The sequence below is a fragment of the Dermacentor albipictus genome, chromosome 1 (assembly GCF_038994185.2).
Source record: "Dermacentor albipictus isolate Rhodes 1998 colony chromosome 1, USDA_Dalb.pri_finalv2, whole genome shotgun sequence".
Lineage (NCBI taxonomy): Eukaryota > Metazoa > Arthropoda > Arachnida > Ixodida > Ixodidae > Dermacentor > Dermacentor albipictus.
This window is the reverse complement of record NC_091821.1, coordinates 523,304,028-523,326,805: the sequence shown is the minus strand read 5'-3', so window position 1 is coordinate 523,326,805 and position 22,778 is coordinate 523,304,028. Positions and strand designations below refer to the sequence as shown.

The following is a 22,778-nucleotide window of genomic DNA, read 5'->3' as shown; positions in this document are numbered from 1 at the left end:
AGACAGTCACACAAATGTCCAAGTAGTCACTCATTGCACGGTAATACACTTGTAACTACTGCCACTGAGGCAGTAATTACAAGGTTGGTGATATCCCCATCGAGGAATGAAACAAACCATGAGTGACATTTCAAACGACGCTTGACCAGCCAGAATATGTGGAGTCTTGGCATTGCTTCAGGCAAGCCAGCTTTGGCGCAGTGCAGCAGAGCTTATCTTTGACCTCATGATAGTGCTCGGCAAACGACAGTGCTCTTCGGTGCTGGCTGGGCGAAGTGAGCAGCATGCCGAAAACAGTCGCACAACTCTGGCTTCCTGCAGGAGCCATGCACAGAAAAACTAGGTAGAGGCACTGCTATTGTTCGATAGAGCTGCCATGTTACCGAACTCGACTTTGTCGTCATGCCATTGTGTGCCTGTAAGTCTCAGAGGACTAAATGCAGCTGTACCAAGTGCAGTCAGTGTGAGCAGATGCAAGTCAGAATGCGAGTGATTGCTTATGCATGTCAGCGAAGGTGAGTGTGAGCCCGGGTGAGTACTGGGAAGCATAAGAGTGAACAAGTCCCTATGAGTTAAAGTGGATGTGAAGGAATGCCACTCAATGCGACAGTGCCAGACATGAGTCTGACGCTGAGCAAAGAATGAGTGTGCAAAATAAGAGTGGCACCCAGCAGAGTACTGTTTTTGTTTATTAGGGTCTTTCAAAGGCAAGAAGCAGTTCAGGTTGGTTAATGCAGAGCACCTGTTGCACTTGTTGATGCCTGTCTTGTCTGCAGGTGGCGATGCAGATCCTGAACAATGGCCGATTTGGCATGTCGGCCGTGCTGTGCGGCACCATGCGGGCGGCCATCACCAAGTCTGTGACTCATGCCACGACGCGTATGCAGTTTGGCAGCCGGTTAGCGGCCTTTGGCAATATCCAGGAGAAACTGGCCAGCATGGCAGCACGCCTCTACACAGCCGAGTCTCTTACCTACCTGTTGTCTGGAAACATGGATCGTGGGTTCACTGACTACCATCTTGAAGTACGCACATCTACCGTGATTTAATTGCTACATTTCATCATCACTTTGCATTGTGTCTGGGGCAGGTAGTGTTGCCTAAACAGATCCCTTCCTTTCTCATTGCACCACATTAGCTAAAGTTATGTATTAAACTTAGAGACTACAAATAATGTAAATAATTTCTTGTATGGTAGCCCATTTATTAAGTTTTAAGTTCCATTATGCAGAATGAGGAAGGCTGGGTGTATGAGTAGTTTAGACCTAGAAAAACAGATGACCTTATTGTGTTTAAAACTTTGCATTATATGCATAATAAACTATGCATGTCTTCCTTGTTTATTGTGAATGTATGTTCCGCAATGCTTTGTATAACTGTTTACCATAATTGTGCGTTCAGTTCTGAGACTGCAACACAATGTACCGTACAGTACTTTCTTTGTAAATGTTGCATCTATTCACTGTTTCAGTGTACTTCTAGAAGGGCTGTGAACTTGCAAAGCTGTCAGCGAACAGCTTTTCTTCACAGAACTTTGTTTTTTCTATGTTGCAATGTCACAGTGGCGTCGTTGTCGGGAGTGACTTTCGCATGGTAGGCGCACCACTGCCGAGCAGCCGTGCCAACTTCATTAGCGGCTAGATATTGCGGATACATGTGTGCAATTAAGTTTTACAACAATGGAAATGCAGCATGCTAACAAGCTGCATTGTAGTGGGTTGCGCCAAACGATGCAAAAGGCTGAAGTTTTCATAGGTTTCCTCTTGATGAAAACCGTCGCAAGTAATAAGCTGCTACTGTAAAAGGCTCAAGTTCAATTTTGTTACCAGCTCATTGTATACCATATTTACTCGAATCTACCACGCACCTGTTTTCCGATAAAACGGGTCCAATAATTGCATGCACGTTATAATCGAGTACGACCCTAAATCCGCGTTACCATATTGCCATCAGCATTAGAAAAATGGTGGCCTCTTACGCACTTCTAGCCTAGCTGCCTTAGCTTCCTCCATGTGCATACCTCCATGTTGTATGTGTAACCAGGTGCTGGTGTAACCTAGTCTACTGCCTGTGTTCTCGTTTTCTGTGGTTATTCAATCAGCATGGAAGCGCCAAATGCGAAGACACGCCGAGTCCACCATAATGCAGCCTTTAAAAGGAAAGTTATGTGTGTGGAGACGGATGGAAATTGGGCTGCATCATGGGCGCTCGGAGTTCCCGAAACTTGTGTGCGGGACTGGTGCAAACAGAAGGATAATATTTTCACCACAAAAGCAACAAGGAAGGGTTTCAGTGGACCAAAGCAGGGCCGCTTCGCCGAAATAGAAGAGCTGCTTGAGAACTACGTGCAAGAGTAGCGAGCGGCACAGCGGCTTGTAACGACCAATCTGCTCAAAGTATGGGCGGTTCAGTTAGCCCTGCAGTAAGGGCTAATGCGGAGTGACTTCAAAGCGAGCAGGTGCTGGCTATCAAATTTTATGAAAAGAAAAGGCTTTTCTCTTCGAAGGCGGACAGGGATATGCCAAAAATTGCCCGAAGAATTTGAACAGAAATTGCACAGTTTTCAGTGGTACGTTTTGAAGTTTTGCCATAGAAACGGCTACCACTTCGGACAGATTGTAAATGCCGATCAGACGCCGCTCTACTTTGACATGCCTGCCACCACAACCTTTGAACAGAAGCGGGTGAAGCAAGTGCACATTTTATCTTCTGGCCACAAAAAAAATAGAGTCACCACAATGTTTTGTTGCAATGCGGATGAGCACAAGCTGCCCCCGTATCTTATCTTTAAACGGAAGACACTCCCAAAATGAATCGTGTTTCCAAGTGGCCTGATTGTGCAGGCAAATGTAATGGAAAAAGTTCGATGACCACGCACTTTGTCGCTGACTGGATTGATAACATTTGGCGGAAGAGACCCGGCGGCAGTTTGGGTCTATGTTGGATGCTTGGGCTCCACAAGTTCAGGTGCCACCTTGACCAGCACGTCAAAGACAAGCTGGCTGCATGACACCGACATTGTCGTGATACCTGGCGGCATGACATCGCAGTTCTAGCCGCTCAATGTTTGTTTGAACAAGCCAGTGAAAGATAGAATTCAGGCGCTCTACACCGAATGGCTTGTCAGTGGCTGCCACGAATTCACGCCCGCCAATCATATGAAGCGGGCATCACTGCAGGACTTTGCTGGATGGGTGAAAGATGCATGGTGCACGATCCCGTCTGCCATGGTCAAAAAGGCTTTTAAAAAGTGCGGGACTTCGAATGCCATAGACGGCACCGAGGATGAAATGCTTTGGTCTATTGATAGCGATAAGGAGTTGTCTGATAGCGATGACGAGTGATATCTATTACCCCACACGACTTCTACCGATGCAGTGAAAATCTTCACGGCAAAGTATGCCCTTCTATTTGTATTTTTATTCATCGCAATTTTAGTGTATTGGGAAGAAATCTGTTTTTTTCGAAATGAGAGAAAATAGTATTTCTATATGAAAGCATGAGGTGTGCGGTATTGCACTCTTTTCTTTTTCGGGGGGCATGAAAAACGGTTGCGCATTAGAATCGAGGTTTTAATTTTTTCATTTTTTGGTCACGGAAAATGGGTGCACATTACAATCGAGTAAATACGGTATGTGCCACACATTCCGTTACAGTTAAGCTTCTATCTTCTTTTGCATGATGTGCATTAGTCATCAAGGGTGCTTACGATCGTTGATTGCATCTCATTACAATTTATTACTGCACTGTGGCAAAGCTTGGTTAGGATTAGCTTTGAATGTAGGTCAAGAGAGCAGGTGCAGCTCAAAGCACATCACATTAGCTGTGCAGATAGCCTAGCAGACGTTCACGTATGCAGGCCACGCAGTCACCGCTGCATTAATGGTAGTGTGGATGTCATAAATACAGGTTAATTTCCACGCACGAATAATATGTGCAGAGGTGATCATATACACAAGCACGAATTTGGCAATGCTTTCCCCGTACAAGTAGGAGGCACGCAGTATGATTCGGCGTCTGACTTGTCCCAACTACCACCGAAACAATTGATAAGAACTTCTGACAAAATGGGGCCTCAAATCGGATGCCAGAAAAACACAAATTTTTTGGGTACCATTGTAGGATGGCCAGAGTGACCAAACGGCCATGACTAGCCGTGCAAATTGCCTTGATAGTGAGACTGGCAAGGTAACAGCCATAGGGCTGTTACCTTGCCAGTCCCACGACCAAGCCGAGGTGATCGCTTCTATCGCCCCTCATGGCAACATAGAGATCGGCTACAGTATTTTTCACATGAAATAATAATTAATAGAACAAAATTATATCAAATGTAGACCTGTTTCGTAAAGCAGCACCCAGTACTAAACGACTTGTGTGATTGAAAGCCACCATCCGATGGCATTTCATCTCGCCGATGGAAAGCAAATACCAGTTGTCTCAGGAAAGCGGCACAGCTTGCTTGCAAGTGGTACATTTCGTTTGCTATTCACACTGACGACACTGAGAAAACGATTTTATTTTAGCCCACATGAATTGTGTTGTCAAAACTAAGTGCACTATCACAAGCTGTGGCCAGATTGCAAGCGCCATCAGCGGTGACTGGGGCAGTCAGCGAGCTAGGCTTACTGTTGCATTTGGTCGTATTTCAATGAGGGCGTAATGCGAGAGCATGCATTGGGTGCACATGAAGCCCTTCACGATATTTTTTTATCAAAAAATTTCTTACTCAGAAAGCTTTCTTTATTCTATTGCTGATTGCGAATATCCATGTCATAAGAAGCTGGTTTCTCTGGCAGAAATAATACCCAACTCATAGAATGAATAAAAGTAGGGTACTGAAGTTAACTGTGCACTAAATAAGTGCACCAGCCACCTGCTAATTATCAACAAAAATAATGGAGGAAATATATACAGAATTTTTTTCTTTGTCACATTAGCTGTGCATGCTAACAATGCCTTATTTGATTAATATAGCTTTGGGAGGGTTTGGTACAGCTCAAAACAAGGGATTACGTGAGTCCCTTTCCATTTGGCTTCATCAACTGCCATAAAAACCAGGTCATCCATCCTCTGGAAAGCACCAATTATAACTATTTAGCTCAGAAGCTTAAAGTAATCTTCTTATAGGGTACAACAAGAAATACAGTGATTTCTTGTAATAACCAAATTGTTTTACTCAATTTATCACTTTATTTAAATCTACTTCCAGTCCTTACTCAAACATATGCATATTGCTATGGAACAGTATTTGTGATGACGAAGAAGCGAGCAGTGTGAAGACGACGATGATTGGAGGCTAGCGCGGGCAGTTGCCTCTTGGCCAAGTGCGGCGTATTTTCTTGTAAATATACTTGTATACAGCTTTTCGTCGGCGTCTTCCTACGTAACATATCTGGTGGAGGTGGACGTTTCCTGTACCTCGTCATGGAGCTTCGCAGTGGATGGTACGTCGAGCCTTCCTTCATGGCTCCCGGCGACAACTCGACTTCGCCGGCTCTGACACTTGCTGCCACTTCGACGACCTACATCACTCTCCCCGCTCCCCGTGATCCTGGCGTATTCTCGGGCAAAGATGGGGAAGACGTCGAAGAGTGGATTAGCCTGTACGAACACGTCAGCCGCAATAACCGGTGGGACCCTACTATCATGCTCGCCAACGTAGTCTTTTACCTCGGTGGCACACCTCGAGTTTGGTTTCGGACGCACGAAGATGAGCTCACCAGTTGGGGTTCGCTCAAGCAAAAACTCCGAAACTTGTTCAGCAACCCCTACCCTCACCAACTTGCCACGCAGAAGGCGTGTTTCGGCCGTGTACAGACGTCAACAGAGCCCTAGGTCACGTACATTCAAGATGTCTTGGCTCTGTGCCACAAAGTTGACGCACACATGACTGTGTCAGACAAGGTATCCCACATCCTCAAAGGCATTGCCGATGACGCCTTCAACTTGCTCGTATTCAACAACGTCGCGACGGTAGATACAGTTATAGAAGAGTGCCACTGCCTGGAACTCGCTAAAAGCCGACATATTGACCAGCAATTTGCCCGTCTGCCGAACACCCCAGCGACATCTTCCTGTGCTGACGCTCCTCGTCCTAAAAACATTGGCGATATTACCAGGATTGTCCGGCGGGAGATTGAGGCCACCTGTCCGGCTGCTTTCGACTCCAGCCCCACCAACGCACTTGCAGTCACGGTTTCCCTGATTCAGGCAGTTGTCCGCCAGGAGTACCTGCGATACACTAGTGGTGCAGGTCGAGGCATCTCTCCTTTGTGCCTCTCTCACTTTCTGTCCCCCAGGAGTTCGAAAACACGGGTCTTCACGCCATCTGCTCGGCCCATCGCCCTGATACCCACCCAGCTTCTTCGATTCCGCCCCGTCCCACATCTTATTACCCACAACGTTTCCGCGACCAATCTGAAGGGCGCACTGCTGACAAGACCATTTGTTTTCACTGCCGTCAAATCGGGCACATTTCTCGGCACTGTCGCAGTCGCTGGAGTTCCCTGACCCAGTCTACTTATACTGCCTACTCTTGCCTCCCAAGTGGCCCTTCTCGTCCCTATGCCGCACGCTCCGATAATGCCGCCACTGATTCTCCTGCGCCGAACCGCCCCTATTCTCGTTCGCCTTGGCCCCAACGATGACAATGTCGCTCTCCCCAGCCTCGTCGCTCCTTTTCGCCGACTCCCTTCGGACGCCGCTCCCAGCCAGAAAACTAGACGTTGCAGCGCCTCGAGGTGACGCTCCATTGCTCCCTACGCCGCCAAATCCTCTACTGAAGTTGCCCACTCATCTGAACCTTCTTGACGTGCAAGTCGACGGTGTTTCTGTATCTGCTCTTATCGACACTGGGGCGCATTTGTCGGTAATAAGTGCTGACCTTCGTAACTGCCTGAAGAAAATAATAATCACACACGCCATGACGCCCGTTGTCCGTGTCGCCGATGGCGGAACAGCCCCCGTAATCGGTACGTGTGCCGCGCGCGTCTCCTTCGCCGATCGCTCCACTATCGTGCTATTCACAGTCATCACCCACTGTCCCCACTACATCATCCTCAGCTTCCTATCCACACATTCAGCTCTCATCGATTGTTCCACCAGTACTCTCCACCTTGACCTGCCTGTTCTGGAGCTCGCTGAACCACACGCCAGTCGCCTCAGTTCCATCGACTTCGTTCGCTTGCCACCTTCGGCACTGACTTAGTGTCATCCCCACAAGTGCCCGATGGTCACTACATCGCTGCTCCTATGCAAGACGTCCTCCTTACACACGGGATCACAGTACCTCATACAGTTTTATCTATTACGGCAAATTGCGTATGTCTGCCAGTGGTCAATTTTGGCTTGACGACACAAGTGCTGCCACGCAGGATGTCTCTGGCCCAGCTTTACTCAATCGAGGATCACTCAGTAGCCTCTATTACAGTAGACGACAATTCAGCCAATCCTCCTCTACCATCGCAGTCAGCAACTTGTACCATCGCCGACTTACAGAAAATAATTGTGCCCGACATGCTGTCCGAGCACACTCGTGAGCTCTACCGCATCCTGTTTTCCTACCACGATATTTTTTACTTTAAGGATCGTCACTTGGCCGAAACTACAGGTGTTAAACATCGCATGAATACCGGCAATGCCCCTCCTATTCATCGCCGCCCGTGTCGAGTGTCACCGGCTGAGAGTCAAGTTATTCACGCAATTCGCAAAGTGCTTGCTAAGAACATTATTGAACCTTCATGTAGTCCAAGGGCATCGCCTGTTTTACTGGTAAAAAAGAAGGATGGCTCATGGCGCTTTCGCGTGGATTATCGGCGCCTTAACAGGGTTACCAAAAAGGACGTGCATCCCCTACCTCAGATTGATGACGCCCTTGACTGCCTCCGCGGTGCTCGCTGTTTCTCCTCTATTGACCTTCGCTCCGGCTACTGACCGATTGCCGTGGACGATCTCGACCGCGAGAAGACTGCTTTTGTAACACCCGACGGTCTTTATCAATTCAAAGTGATGCCGTGCGGTCTATGTTACGCTCCTGCCACTTTTGAACTCATGATGGACTCCCTTCTTCATAGATTCAAATGGTCCACGTGCCTGTGCTACTTGGACGATGTTATAGTATTCTCCTCAACATTCGCTACGCACCTCGAGTGCCTCTCGGCAGTCCTGGACGTTTTTCGTCCAACCAGTCTGCAACTCAACGCATCAAGGTGCCAATTCCGCCGTCGGCAGATTGCCGTCCTTGGGCATCTCGTTGACGCGAACGGAGTGCAACCGGACCCAGGCAAGAGCCATGCTGTTATGCACTTCTCTGTTCCGAAGTACCTCAAGGATGTGCGCAGCTTCATCGGCCTTTGTTCGTACTTCCGCCGTTTCGTGAAAAATTTCGCTGCCATAGCACGACCGCTAACCGAATTTTTGAAAAGAGACGCCCTCTTCCAGGAGGTGATAACGAGGCCTCTGCATGCTTGCATCTAATCGACCTTCTAACAACGCCTCCTGTTCTGGCCCATTTCGATTCTTCTGTGCCTACCGAAGTCCGTACTGATGCCAGCGGTCACGGAATTGGTGCAGTACTGGCACAACGCCAGCACAGCAACGACCGTGTTATCACTTACCCCAGCAGGCTCCTCTCACCTTCAGAGCGCAACTATGCCATCACTGAGTGTGAGTGTCTGGTCCTAGTTTGGGCGGTTGCGAAGTTCTGCCCGTACTTAAATGGCCGACCCTTTTCCGTTATCACAGACCGTCACATGCTTTGCTGGTTATGCTCACTGAAAGATCCTACAGGAAGGCTTGGTCGCTGGGCCGTATGCCTCCAAGAATATTCGTATTCTGTCACCTACAAATCTGACTGGCTACGCAAAGACGCTGACTGCCTGTCTCGCTACCCAGTAGACAAGCCTGATGATGCTGACAGTAGTACCGCCAACGGCATTTTCTCTGCGTCTGCCTTCGCTAACATCGCCGATGAGCAGTACCAAGACCTATTGCTGCGAGCACTCATTGAGCATCTGCGCTCTACACCTACCGACGCATCCGGTCGCTGAAATGTCCTCCAGGGCGGCATTCTGTACCGAAGGAAGTTCCTCCCTGAGGAATCTGATCTTCTTCTTGTCGTGCCAAAACATGTATGACAGACTGCTTTTTGAGATGCATGACGCACCCACTGCAGGACATCTTGGGGTAACCAGCACGTACGACCGCATCTGCCGCCGCTTCTATTGGCCTGGTCTTGCTCGCTTTGTCCGACGCTATGTTGCTGCCTGTGATCCCTGCCAACGTCGGAAAACACTTCAGGTGCTACCTGCCGGTCATCTCCAGCCGATCGCCATCCCTGTGGAACCGTTCTTTTGTGTTGGATTAGGCCTCCTCGGTCCCTTCCACACGTCATCCTCTCGGAACAAATGGGTAGCCGTCACAACTGATTACGCCAGCCGTACGCTATCACGCGGGCTCTCCCTACCAGTTGCACCACTGACGTCGCGGACTTTCTGACATTATCTTGCTTCATGGCGCACCACAACAGCTGCTTACTGACCGTGGTCGTAACTTCCTCTCGAAAGTTTTCACCAACATTGTGCGTTCCTGCTCCACTCAACACAAGCTGACTACCTCATGCCATCCTCAAACTAATGGCCTGACAGAGTGGTTAAACCGTACTCTTATCGATATGCTGTCCAAACATGCTTCCAAGGACCACCACAACTGGGACATTGCCCTTCCTTATGTCACATTTGCGTATAATTCTTCCCAGTACAACACCGTCGGATTTTCTCCATTTTATCTACTGTACGGTTGCGAATGGACCTTGCCCCTAGACACGGCACTTCCTCCTGCTGCGATCTCAACAAGCGAGTATGCGCGCGACACCATTGCCCTTACCGACCATGCACGCCAGCTTGCCCGTGCTCGACTGAAGGCCTCGCAATCCACTCAGCGGCATTAGTACACCGCCCGCCAGTGTCGGGTACAGTTTTTGCCTGGTGCGCTCGTGCTCCTGTGTTCACCCTCTCATCAGGTCGGACTTTCAGAAAAGCTCCTTTCGCGATACACAGGGCCCTACCGCATGCTGCGCCAGGTGGGGCCTGTGACATATGAAATTGCTCCTGTGAGTTCAACCTCGTCCTCTACTCTGGCATCTAGTGATGTTGTGCACGTCAGTAGGCTCAAGGCCTACTATACTGCTTCTGAGTCCGGCGTTTAGTCAATCCGTGACTGCGCTTTTGCCGCCGGGGGAAGTGCTACAGAACAGTATTTGCGATTACGAAGAGGCGAGCAGTGTGAAGACGACGACGAGGATTGGAGGCTAGCGCGGGCGGTCGCCTTTTCGCCAAGTGCGGCATATTTGCTTGTAAATATACTTCTATATAGCTTTTTGTCTGCGTCTTCCTACGTAGCAATATTAAACCGAATTACTCGAAGCATAACGATAAGCTGCTCCATTAAGAGCGAACTAGCAAGGGGCATATGTGCACCCGAGGCGTTGCCAAGCATCATTCACACTACGCAGGCGAGCGACCTTCTCCATCGCCTTTTCCTCCATGCTGTGCCTACGTGTGATCATCAGCGGCGAGCATTGCCGCCATGGCACTGCATCAACTAGCAAGTAGTAAGTGCGTGTACACGACGCACTCAGCGTCTCTCGCACGACACAAGTGACCCTCTTCGTCACCAGCTATTGCCATTGGGGTGCCAGTGAACCCTTTTTTTCGATGCTTTGCCAGCATGTTATCAGCAGTGAGTGGTGCTACCATAGCATCGCAGAAACTAGCAAGTAGTGGGTGCGCACTCAAGGCGGTACTGAATGCCAATCACGCCATGCAGGGGACCCTCTCTGTCACCAGCTATCCCCATCGCAGTGCCTGTGTACCCTTTTCCTCAATGCTGTGCTTGCCCATTATCAGCAGTGAGAGTTACTGCTATGGCACTAGACGACTAGCAAAGAGTGGGTGCGCACTCACGGCAGCACCTAATGCCTCTTGCGCGAAGCAAGCGACCCTCTCTGTCACCAGCTATCGCCATCACGGAGCCTGTGAACGCTTTTCCTCAATGCTGTGCCAGCACGTCATCAGCAGCAAGTGGTGCTGGCATAGCACCGCAACAAATACGAAGGAGTGGGTGTGCACTCACGGCGGCACTGAATGCCTCTCACGCCGAGCAAGAGAACTTCTCCAGCTATCGCCATCACGGTGCTTGTGAACCCTTTTCCTCGATGCTGTGCCTGCACGTTATAGCAGCGAGCGTTGCTCCCATGGCACTGGGTTAGCAGCAAGGAGTGGGTGTGCACTTAGACGGCACTCAATGCCTCTCATGCCGAGTAAGTTAACCTCTCCATCACCAGCTATTGCCATCACAGTGCCTGTGAACCCTTTTCCTTGATGCTGCGTCTGCACATTATCAGCAGCGAGCGGTGCAGCCACGGCACCGCAGCAACTAGCAAGGACAGGATGCGCACTCACGGAGGCACTCAGTGCCTCGCATGCCGGACAAGCAACCTTCACCGTCACCAGCTATTGCCATCGCGGTGCCTTTGAGTGTCTTTCCTTGATGATGTGCCTGCATGTTATCAGCAGGGAGTGGTACTGCCATGGTGCTGTGGCACTGTGGAAGTTGTGCGAAACAGAACATGCAAATGTTACTCCGTGTAGCCTTCCGCATACTGAAAGTCACCGAAATCAAGATGCACTACTTCCTCTGTGCTTATGCGCAATCAGGCTAAATCGCGGTAATAAATGTGCCATGTGGCACCCGCATTGAGGTTCCACAGAGTAGCGATATTTAAGCTCTGCTTTTTTAGCATCTGTGGAATAAATACTTCTATTGAATTATCGCCTATATAAATTCTTTTTACCATACTGTTGACTTCCTTATAGAGAGTGCTTACTGTAGTGGTGGCTTCCACGGAATTTTATTCATGTCGCTTTTAGTCCACAGACATGCAGTTGCAATATTGTGCTGTGAGCTTCTGTCTTCTTTGTCCAAGGAGCTGCCGACCTTAGTCATTATCACGTTTCTCTTCACTTCCTGAAACGATGTCACCTCAGTGTCTGAAGAATCATCCTAAATAAAAAGAAAGAATAAGAAATGCCTCTTTTTCCGAAGATAGGCCGGCAATACATGCATAACCACCGTTTGAAACCATTTTTAAAATGCTGGTTGCCGCACGAAAAACGCGCTCCAGATATAGAAGAAATCACTGAGCACATACTGCCATCTCTCGTCCAAGACATCAATTAGGCCACGGACAAGTAGCTTTTGTCCAAAACACTCAAGGGGAGAACAAATACCGCAGAGACAGGCTACACTCATCTAAATGCTTTGGGGACACGTGGGCTTGAACAAGCAGGACTCGTAAAGAGAGATTGAGGAGTTAAAGAACCCCAGGTAGTCAAAATTCATCTGGAGCCCCCCATTACTGCATGCCTCATAACCAAATCGTGGTTTTGGCACAATTTGGTTATTATTATTTGAAAGCCACAGAATTCAAGAGAGAGAGAGAGAGAGCAAGGAAAAGCACCTTCTGAGCATGCAAGCACAAGCGGGGACTTCGAATGGGGGCAGAGCGTGCGCAGCGGGGCTATGAGGCCTAGGCTGTATTAACAGTGCCTACCGTTGTTTGCAAACACGGTGTATGTGTATAGAAAGCTTTTTTTTTCCTTTTCAGAGACAAGGAGGGGGAGGTTCTTTCCAAGACCATGCAGGGCTTTCTAGACATATCAAGGCGGTTGTAGCTGCTACAGTAAAACCCTGATGATATGATCACAGCTGGTACAAATTTCAGTGTAATATGAATTCATAACATTCCCTGGCCAAAATACATTGCTTACAGTACGGAAAACATTGGCTGTTCCGAACGCATTGCTGTGCCGCTACAGATCATACGAATGCGTGAGCAACAGCATTCATATTCGGCAGACCAACGGCATTTGGCAGTCGAGCGGACTGGACCATGCTCTGTGCGCGTAAGGGAAGGAAGGTAGGAAGCGTGCAAGAGCATGTCGGCCAGCCAGCCTTGGGCAGTCCGCCAGTTCGTTCTCTGTGGGGCAGGAAAAGACTGCGCTTCCCCCAGCGTCGTGTTCAGCCGGCCCTCAGTTTCCTTTTTTTTTATATGTGACGCTCCCCGGACTTGTCTTCCTCGCCTTCAGTAGTTCATTTTGCATGCTCACACATTCTTTGCTGTGGTTTGCTCATCTTGGGAGTTTGATCTGTTCATTACTAGCATGTCGTGAAAGCGGAAGTCTCTGTCATTTAAGGAGAAGTTAGACATTCTGAATAGAGTGGACAAAGATCCGAAATGGAAACGAACTGACCTCGCTAAGGAGTTAGGTTTAGCACCATCCACTCTGTGCACAATTGTTGGTCAGCATGACCAGATAATGAAAAATGTGCAACGATTCAGCGTCAACACTAAAGAAGAAAAGACTGCACACCATGTGCAGCTTGAGGAAGTTTTGTTAACATAGTTTAAGGAGGTGACAGAGGTGGGAGTGAATGTCGATGGCAACGTGCTGCACATGGTGCTGCCTCATTCGAAATGTCACTTATCATTTTAAGAGCCTCTGAAGAGCGAAATTGCAGTGGAAAGATATGGAGCTGAACATCAGCATCCTAGATGTGGTACACATCATTGCAATTAGTTTGGATCGCGTCTTGCCGACTACGATCGCCAACTGTTTTTCAAAATGCAGCTTTGCAAAGCCAAGAGCCAACAGTTGTAATTGAAGATTGGAACGAGCTTGGAGTTGCTTGCACCGAGGATGAATTTGTCACTGCCGACGACAACCTCGTGACTTGCGGTTTGCGTACCATGGCAGACATTGCCAAAGAGCCTTCCATATCACAGCCTGATGATTTGACCAGCGAGGAAGAAGATGAGGACTGCTGCAGCTGCCACAATGGGCAGCCCACGACGGCTGAAGTACTTCTTGCTCTCGACGTGCTGAGGCATTCAGTGGTGTGCGAAAACATTCGTGAGGTCATGTGCACACCCTTCTACGCCTTCCAGAAGGCGATCGTTGACGATTTGGGCAAGACGAAAATCCAGAAGTGTATTAGAAATAATTTCTGCCACAAATAAACTCATTTTCTTCTTGATTTTGTTTGTTTTGATGATACAAATTTTGGGAGATACGAATATATTACGCGACCCCTTGAAATTCGTGTCACTGAGATTTTACTGGATTAAGTTTAGTTAAGGGAAGTCACTAGATCACTTCTCGTAGTTTCTAAAGAGCCGGTGGAAAACTGCATGACATGGCTTCATCACGCACTAAATGAAAGCCTGCGTGGCTTGTTGCAGGCAGCGAGCACCAAGGTAACAGCATCTGAGTGTGCCTGGTACGTGACAGATGAGGCGATCCAGCTCCATGGAGGCATGGGATTCATGCGTGACGCAGGGCTGGAACGTTGCCTGCGTGACCTCCGCATCTTCCGTATTTTTGAGGGCGCTAATGACATCCTGCGGCTCTTTGTTGCCCTGCAAGGTATGCCACCTACTCTATACCACTACTGTGTGTTGTTGATGCAGAAAGCTGGTTGGTTAAGCTTGCATTTTTGTCCACATTGCATGACAGCCATGTCATTATGGTGTACGATACGCATAGCATTTCAGTTCATGTTCTAAGCAGGAGATCTTGTAAATACAGTCAACTTCCATTAATTAAATGCTGACGGGACCGACAAAATTGTTCAAGTTATCTGGCAGGGTAAACAAGAGGCAGAAAAAAAAGACAAAACACATTGATGATTATATTGGTGGTAATTGTTCCATTTCTGCGCCCCCAAATCAAGGGCCCACCAACAGTCTATGTGTTCAAAGTAGAAAACTGACCTAGAAATGACATTAGAGCTAAAAAAATTGAAATCTGATGCTCGCCCAATTTTTTCACCACAAAAATATTGTATGCCTCCGATTCTGGCATTAGCAAAAAGATGAAACAAGCAGCTTTTACCTTGAATAGCTTTATTTATATGCAATGTGTATTGTCATAACTCTCAGACAGCACTTTGTTGCTGTCTACGGATTGCAATGTCCTCCATATGGTCCATTATGTGTTTGATAATCTCTATTTCTCAAACGACTCCGCAATAATTGCAAACGAGATGGTGGCCCACGCCTATATTAGCCACTTCACTAGCTTGTCCTGCGACACATGCAATTCCCTGCGACACCAAAAACGTAGCGTGACTTAGCAGGACTCTCGTGTGAGTTAGTTGGTTCATGATCTTGAAGCAAACTTTTACCAGCACAAAGAAAAGGAGATGAAGGACGAGGAGCGTGAAGAGACACGGACAAGCACTGCCTTCCTATTGTTTATTTTAAACGTCCAAGCAGTATTTATGCCATAATTTTAACAAAAGCCTAAGAAAGCTTAACAGTCATACAATCTCTGCAATGTTTAAACGTTACAAAGGGTAAAGGGTACCATCTAAAAATTTTATCTCTTTATCGAGCAGTGACAGTGGCGTGGTCTCTTTACGTTCCTTGTCCTTTGTCTCATTTCCTTTGAACTGGTAAAAGTTTGCTTCAAGATGTGACATGACTTGTTGCTGCTGGCTCACCATGTAAAATAACTTATCTTTTGAATCAGCTCTCATAATCGAAAACTGAAACCGGTGATGTAGTGCCATGTCTTCTTTGTTACACTCATCATCATCGTGTACAAGAACCCTGTTTGTTGCCATCTTGTGATGGCTATGTTCGCTCTGACTGTAGTGTTGCAAATCCAGTTTTGGTTTTGTGTCAATAGCGTGGCGCAGGTAACTTTTGAATCACTTCTTTTTGGAGGGGTGGGGGGTTACGCATTAGAATTGGGTAAATACAGTACTCATTTGTTATGAGCCACCATATTAACTCACAAATCTTTATATGACAGGCTACAAATAGGAGTCTTCAGTAAGGAATGATGTGTGCCAGATGTATTCCCTGTCTGGCACACACCACCACCAAGACACCACCAAGACATAAGCTGCTTCTGGAGGGGTAGCAATTGGGGTCACCACGGGGATCAGGTGTGTGCATGCTGACCAGTCAAGTCTGAATTATCTGGTGACAGCCAATTTTAAAATCGAAATAATACCCGCCGTGGTTGCTCAGTGGCTATGGTGTTGGGCTGCTGAGCACGAGGTCGCGGGATCGAATCGCGGCCACAGCGGGCACATTTCGATGGAGGCGAAATGCGAAAACACCCGTGTACTTAGATTTAGGTGCACGTGAAAGAACCCCAGATGGTCGAAATTTTCAGAGTCCTCCATCACGGCGTGCCTCATAATCAGCAAGTGGTTTTGGCACGTAAAACCACATAATTTAATTTAAAACCGAAATAATGAAAGTTTGGGCCCATGGAAATGTGAAATAGGGTAGTTGCTGGGTGAGTTTGTGGCATAGCTTGGGTGTCTGGTACCTCAAAGAGTACTGACCACCATGGGTTCGGATCCTCAGGACCACATGAGCTGTCACCTTGCATAATGTGGTGCACCACTTTTGCCCTAAGAATTGCCCTAAGTTGTCCAGGATACACCTAGCACTGCACAAACACCCGGTCCCGGGGCAGCGTGTGAAAAAGGGGCTGCTCTCGCACCAAGGGCGATCAAAAAATACAGAAAAGAATACAGAAAATACAGAAAAAATACAAAAAATAGCACTTTGCAAAAGGAGGATGGCTTCCCTCGTGACACATTGCTAGGAAAACGTCCCTGCAGCTACGCTGTGTACTCTTGTGAGGAACAATGGGCCTGCTCGCGAGAGCTAGGGCAACCTCTGTCGGCTTGGGTTTATGATAAGTGCGGCTGGCTGAATATGACCACGCGTGAGTTGCTCCTTTTCACAATGCTAAGCTGAGGAGCAGTGACACTGCTCCTCAGCAATCAATGCCAGCACTCAATGCCCAAACAAAAAGGCGCCGGCAGACGAGAGGAAAATGTATATGTGGAGTGGGCTGTCACAAAGATGACTGCCATGGCCAGCAGTGCCAAGTGCCACCGTCGCTAACCAGTCCCTGGAAAAAGCCACCCCTAACAGTCATCGCTGGTGGAAGGGGAGAAGTCTAAGGACTACAGAATAGGTGAAATGCCCGGGCAAGTGCACCGGTGCACACGAGAATCCCCGCAATAAAAAGGTTAAGATGGTTCCAGCAGGTGAAAAAAAAAAATTCTGGAACCAAATAAATGCAAGAAGGAGGCGGGATAAGCCTGTTAAGCTTTTAAATGTGCCACATTAGAAGCAAATACGGCAATAATTTGTTGCCACCTACCATTTTTCTTTTAGAAATATTCCGGGGACAGACCGAAACGGGGGTTCTTGGTGGGAGATAATGTGCCTTTGATGCATTCACTGCCCTGTAGCCCCGCCAAGAGAGATGCTGCAGCCATTGCACTCTGGTGCTATCATGCTAACCAGTTAATTTCAAATTTTATGGTGAGAGCTAGTTTCAGGATCGCAATAATGAAAGTTCTGGCCTACAAAACTGTATGGTTGCTGGACGGCTTTTTCGATTGTGATCGAATTAACCAAAAAGTTGGATTAGCTTTAGTCAGATTCATAAAAGTCAGTCATATTAGCTAACATACACTGCCATTTTTACATACTACCATCAATAATTAGAAGCAATTAATTAAGGGACATAGAGACAACTACCCAATCGTAGCAATTGCTACAAAGGAAACCCGTACGGGTTTCCTTTGTAGTGTAATGGGGTGTACTGAACAGTTCAGATGGTAGCGTCTGTTCGTAACCGGGAAGGCAGGTGACACAGAGCAGGAACAGCTGGTTGCCCGAACGGCTCACACTCGTGCTAAGCACTGGCAGTTCGGCTGGCCCACTGATTGCACTGCAGGCATGGAACAGACGATCTGGTTGGCCTTGTTCTTGTGCTCTTCTTCTTCATTACAATTACCCCCGGTGCAAAAGCAGCCATCCTGGCGCCTTACAACGTGGAGACGAGCGGGTCATAGAATTGTTTCAGGTGGCGAACGTGAACAACATCCCATCCACGGCAGCGCTTGTCAGATGTCGGTGTAAGCAGCTCTATACAGTGGCGTAGCCAGAAATTGCGTTCGTGGGGGGCTCACTTTGCCGCTCGGCCTCCTCCTTACAGAATTAGTCGGGATATATATATATATATATATATATATATATATATATATATATATATATCATTCAACGACCTTGTTTACATTTTTGTACATATGCAACGACCAGGGGAAAATCTCAATGACGCTTTCCTTTGTTAGAATGTATTGCGCAGGAGCAGCTTTCACCGCTCGTGTATTGCGAGCAATTGCTCCGAAATTATAGTCGCACAGAGAGCACATGTAAAAAAGCAGTTCTGCAAAATATACGAGGGCGAGTCAAATGAAAGTGAGCCAATGCGAATAAATGATAAACGGGGTACTTTATTTAAAAGTAGTCACCATGAGTATTTAGACACTTGTCCTACTAACGAGTCGCGTAATTCCCGTCTCATAAAACTCCTTGGGTTGCTGTCTCAAAAATCTGTAAATGACTACACGTCATCTTCCGACACGAATCTGGTTCCCTTGAGCAGTTTTTTTTTTCAAATTTTACCAAATGTGGAAGACGCAAGGAAACAGGTCTGGGCTGCATGAAGAATGTTGCAACGTTTCCCACTTGAACTTTGCCAGTTTCGTATTAACCACATCAGCGACGTAGGAACGGGCAATGTTGTGAAGCAGCATGTTCCCAATGCTCAATTTTCCACGTCGTTTGTTCTTGATTGCGTCACGCAGCCGATCCGACCTTTCACAATATCTGAAACGATTTAGAGTCTCTCCAGGTTTAGAAAATTCGATCAATAAAGGCCCCTAACGATCTAAAAAGAAGTCAACACTTTTCCGGCAGAAATGACGGCCTTTGTTTTCCTTGGGAGTGGTGAATTCAAATGCTTCCACCGTAAGCTTTGCCGTAGTGTTTCAGGCTAGTAGTAGCGGCACCATGAGTCATCCTCGGTCACAATTGCAGACAAAATGTCGTCACCCTCATCTGGGGTTCTTTGACGTGCACTTAAATTTAAGTACGCGGGTGTTTTCGCATTTCGCCTCCACCGAAATGCAGCCGCCGTGACCGGGATTCGATCCCACGACTTCGTGCTCAGCAGCCCAACGCCATAGCCACTGAGCAACCACGGCCTTTTCAATTGTGTTGGGGATGATTGCACAGTGGCTTTCGCCCGGCCATGGATCGTCTTTGTAACTTTCATGTCCTTCTTTGAACAGCTTGCTACAATGCTTCACAGTGGCCAATGAAACGCAATGTTCAGCGCATACGGCAGCCATATGGTGAATGATTTCTTTTTGGGAAACATCTTCACTTGTCAAAAACCTCACGACACCAAGCTGTTCAACTTTTGGAGTGTCCATTGTGTCACGTAACCCTGTTCAACCCAGTGTATGAGAACATTAAAGAACATTTAACCTCACCTCTGCATGTCACTTGTAAATAAGATGCGTATGTGCTACGCGCATGCCTCGAAAATAATGAACCGAACCATTATTGCGCGGGGCGGGTTGTATCACTTTCATTTGACTCGCCTTCGTACATTAGAAGTGCGAAGATACAATGGAATATACATATGTGAAGATACAGCGTGATGCAGGGCAAAAATTGACACTGGAAACAAAGTTCACTGCGCATATGCAGAAAACCTCGCAACAAGATGTTTAAATATACGTATAAGTCTCCAGTAAATCTACGTACCTAAGAAAAAGTCACTATATATAATGCGTCAAACAAGGCAAATAAACAGGTTGCGCAACCACAGATTCACAGATCACAGCACCCCCCCCCCCACCCTGCCTCCACTCCCAAAATGTATCGCGTGCGACAGAAGGCGGCGCGCTTCCTCCCCGCTTTTCTCCCTTGCGCACACAAGCGAACACGTTGCAATCCGTCGAGTACCCGCAATGCTGCCGGCGAGCGACTATGCATTGTTTCTTTTTCTCGTCTGCTAGCCAGAAAGTGTCCAAAACTCTGCCAGGTGAAAAGGCAGTCGGCCAGAGAAAAACGAACGCGCATCCAAGTGCGCCGCGCGGTTGTCGATGCAGCACGAGAAAAACGCATGCGCTCTGGCTGGATTGGCAGCCCGCGGGTTGCGATAACAAATAAAAAAGATGAGAAAGAGGCCTAATGTATCCTCGCGAATAAATGTCTAGGTAGAAAAATAAATAAGAACTTAGTTACAATGGTGGCTTTAGTGTCTTGACATGGATGCTTTGGCGCAGGTGAAAAAAAATTCATATTCTTTTCTGTGACCTGATGGCACAAATGAACCACCACAACGCTTTGTCTCATCGGACCTCGCTGCGTGCTTTGTCAACTTGTCTGATAGTGTGTTGATTTGGCTTTTCTCGTTGTATGGCCCGATGTACGACTTTAGAAAGGTCGATGCACCTTTGGCATGAAATGTTTACAACAGCATTATACCCACAAAATTCCGGAATCGGAAATCTAAAGCACGAATTTGGAAATGTCAATGCACCTTTCGCATCAAAATGTTATGAGAACTTTATACCCACAAAGTTTCAGAATTGAAATCCAAGCGCTCGGTAGATTCCGCGGCCTCCACGAGATGCCGAGACGAGCCCGCTCGCCATCAAAACGGCCTTGAAATTTTGTGCTCGGTGGGGCTCCTTGCGTTACGGTATGTGACTCCCGATGCATGGGCGTTTCCGCGAAATCCAGCCCGATTTCGCTATGTTCCCGCTAAAATGTCTAAAATGTCTTTTCGAGCATGAATTCAGGACATTCCAGACAAAATCGAGCATGGTTTCCGGCGCCGGGAGTTGTTTTGGTCGGCGGCGCATGACAGCACGAAAAAATTTCGGGGGGGGGGGGGGGGGCTCAAGCCCCATAAGCCTCCCCCCCCCCCTGGCTACGCCCCTGGCTCTATAATATAGTTGACCGGAAAGCTCCGTTCGTCGATGCGGCATGGTCCATCGTACTGCTAAAGAAGTTGTGTCAAAAGTTCAGGCATGGTAGAAGGCACGGACAACAAGGCAAGTGTGCCGCGAGCGAAGTTTGGATTCGTAGCGTCGCCATCACGATTGACTTTTTGTCGTTGTTGGTGAGCGGAGGTGAACTTTTGGGCTAATTGACGGCATTCCTCGGCATATCGGGTGACGGCTGAAATGGGAGCACACTCTGACGTGTCTGGTGTATAAGGCAAAACCGCATCGATGGTATGGGAAGGATCGTGACCATAGAAAAGAAAGTATGGACAAAATACTGTTATACTTTGTGTAGCCATATTATATTGTCACGAGAGGAAAAGCCAGTCAGTCAGTTCTAAGCGAACGGCCGTTTACAGTTCGTTTTCGCAGCAGCTACCACGCACACTTCTTCTTCCTCGACATCTAGCGTAACTAGCGCGTGCCATTACCCCTCCCTCCAAAAAAATAAATAAATAAATAAAGTTGGGGAGATGTTAAGTGCCACAAGGACAAAATAAAAGAAATGAGAAAGACAACTGACGAGACGACAGGGGCCGCATCACAAAGTTTGTGGATGAGAGTCAGCGCGAATGGTAAGGCTTCATCCTGGTAACGTGAACAATGTCAGAGGAACGTGGTCTACGGGAGTGGTGCGAACTGTCGGCTGGAATAACTTCGTAGTTGACAGGACTTAGACGACGCAAAACTATGTAGGGTCCAAAGTATCGGCGCAATATTTTTTCTGACCGGCCTCTTTGACGTATAGGGGTCCAAACCCATACAAGATCTCCCGGGTTGTATGTGACGTCTCGATGGCATATGTTGTATCGACGAGCATCTTGACTTTGTCGGGATAGAATTCGTTGCCGCGCAAGGTGCCGCGCTGCTTCGGCACGCTGAACAAAGGCGTCTGTATCTGGTGCGGTAGGTTGCGACGAAGTTGGTAGGAGCATCACGTCGAGCATAGTGGTGACGTCGCGTCCGTAGACCAGACGAAAAGGAGGAAACCCGGCGGTTTCTTGTAGGGCAGTGTTGTACGCGAATGTCACATACGGGAGCAGTGCGTCCCAATTTTTATAGTCCGTGGCAACATACATGGAAAGCATATCCGCAATCGTTTTGTTGAGACGCTCAGTTCAACCGTTAGTCTGCGGGTGATACGCAGTTGCCGTACGGTGCGTTGTCCCGCTCAGCTGCAGGGTATATCGGACCAACTAGGCAGTGAAGGCCGTACCACGGCGGTCTGTGATCACGACAGCGGGAGCACCGTGTCGAAGGACGATATTTTTGATGAAGAAGTTAGCAACATCTGAAGCAGTAGCTCGCTGAACGGCTTGTGTTTCGCAGTATCGAGTGAGGTAATCGGTGGCGACGATGATCCAGCGGTTATCAGCCGAAGACTTCGGAAATGGGCCGAGTAAATCCATCCCGACTTGTTCAAAAGGTGAGCAAGGAGGTCGGACAGGCTGAAGCAGACCGGCTGGTTTCAGTGGTGGAACTTTGCGACGCTGGCAATCTCGACAACTTCTGACGTACTGCTTCATGGTTTTTGTTAGTTGCGCCAATGGTACTTCTGCTTGATCCTCGCGAGAGTACGCGTGAAACCAAGATGCCCGGACGTTGGTTCGTCGTGGCATGCACGTATAACGTCGTCGCGGAGAGTAGCGGGAACAACGAGCAGGAAAGCGGTTGCCGCAGGGTGAAAGTTCCGTTTCGATGTCTATGGATGTCCGCTTGGATGTCTATAGGATGTCGCCACGTAGGCAGAAAGATGACAAGTGACGCGCGAACTGCCGTGGGGGTTGTGGGCGGCTTCCTTCAAGGTATTCAAT

The 22,778-nt window shown here is 48.0% G+C and overlaps 1 protein-coding gene and 1 long non-coding RNA gene across 5 annotated transcripts in view; one reads left to right on the top strand and one right to left on the bottom strand.

Moving 5' to 3' along the window:
- LOC139054912 (uncharacterized) overlaps positions 1-22,778 on the bottom strand; it is a 152,061-nt gene that overhangs the window by 20,007 nt on the left and 109,276 nt on the right. The gene's annotated exons all lie outside the window — the stretch shown is intronic.
- The window catches only part of LOC135908127 (very long-chain specific acyl-CoA dehydrogenase, mitochondrial-like), a 460,653-nt gene that overhangs the window by 394,623 nt on the left and 43,252 nt on the right, over positions 1-22,778 (top strand). For all 4 annotated transcript variants that reach the window (XM_065439879.2, XM_065439881.2, XM_065439880.2 and 1 more), the window contains 2 exons: positions 777-1,025; positions 14,300-14,483. In XM_065439879.2, coding sequence (XP_065295951.1) covers positions 777-1,025; positions 14,300-14,483 — 433 coding nt within the window. The remainder of the gene's footprint in view (positions 1-776; positions 1,026-14,299; positions 14,484-22,778) is intronic.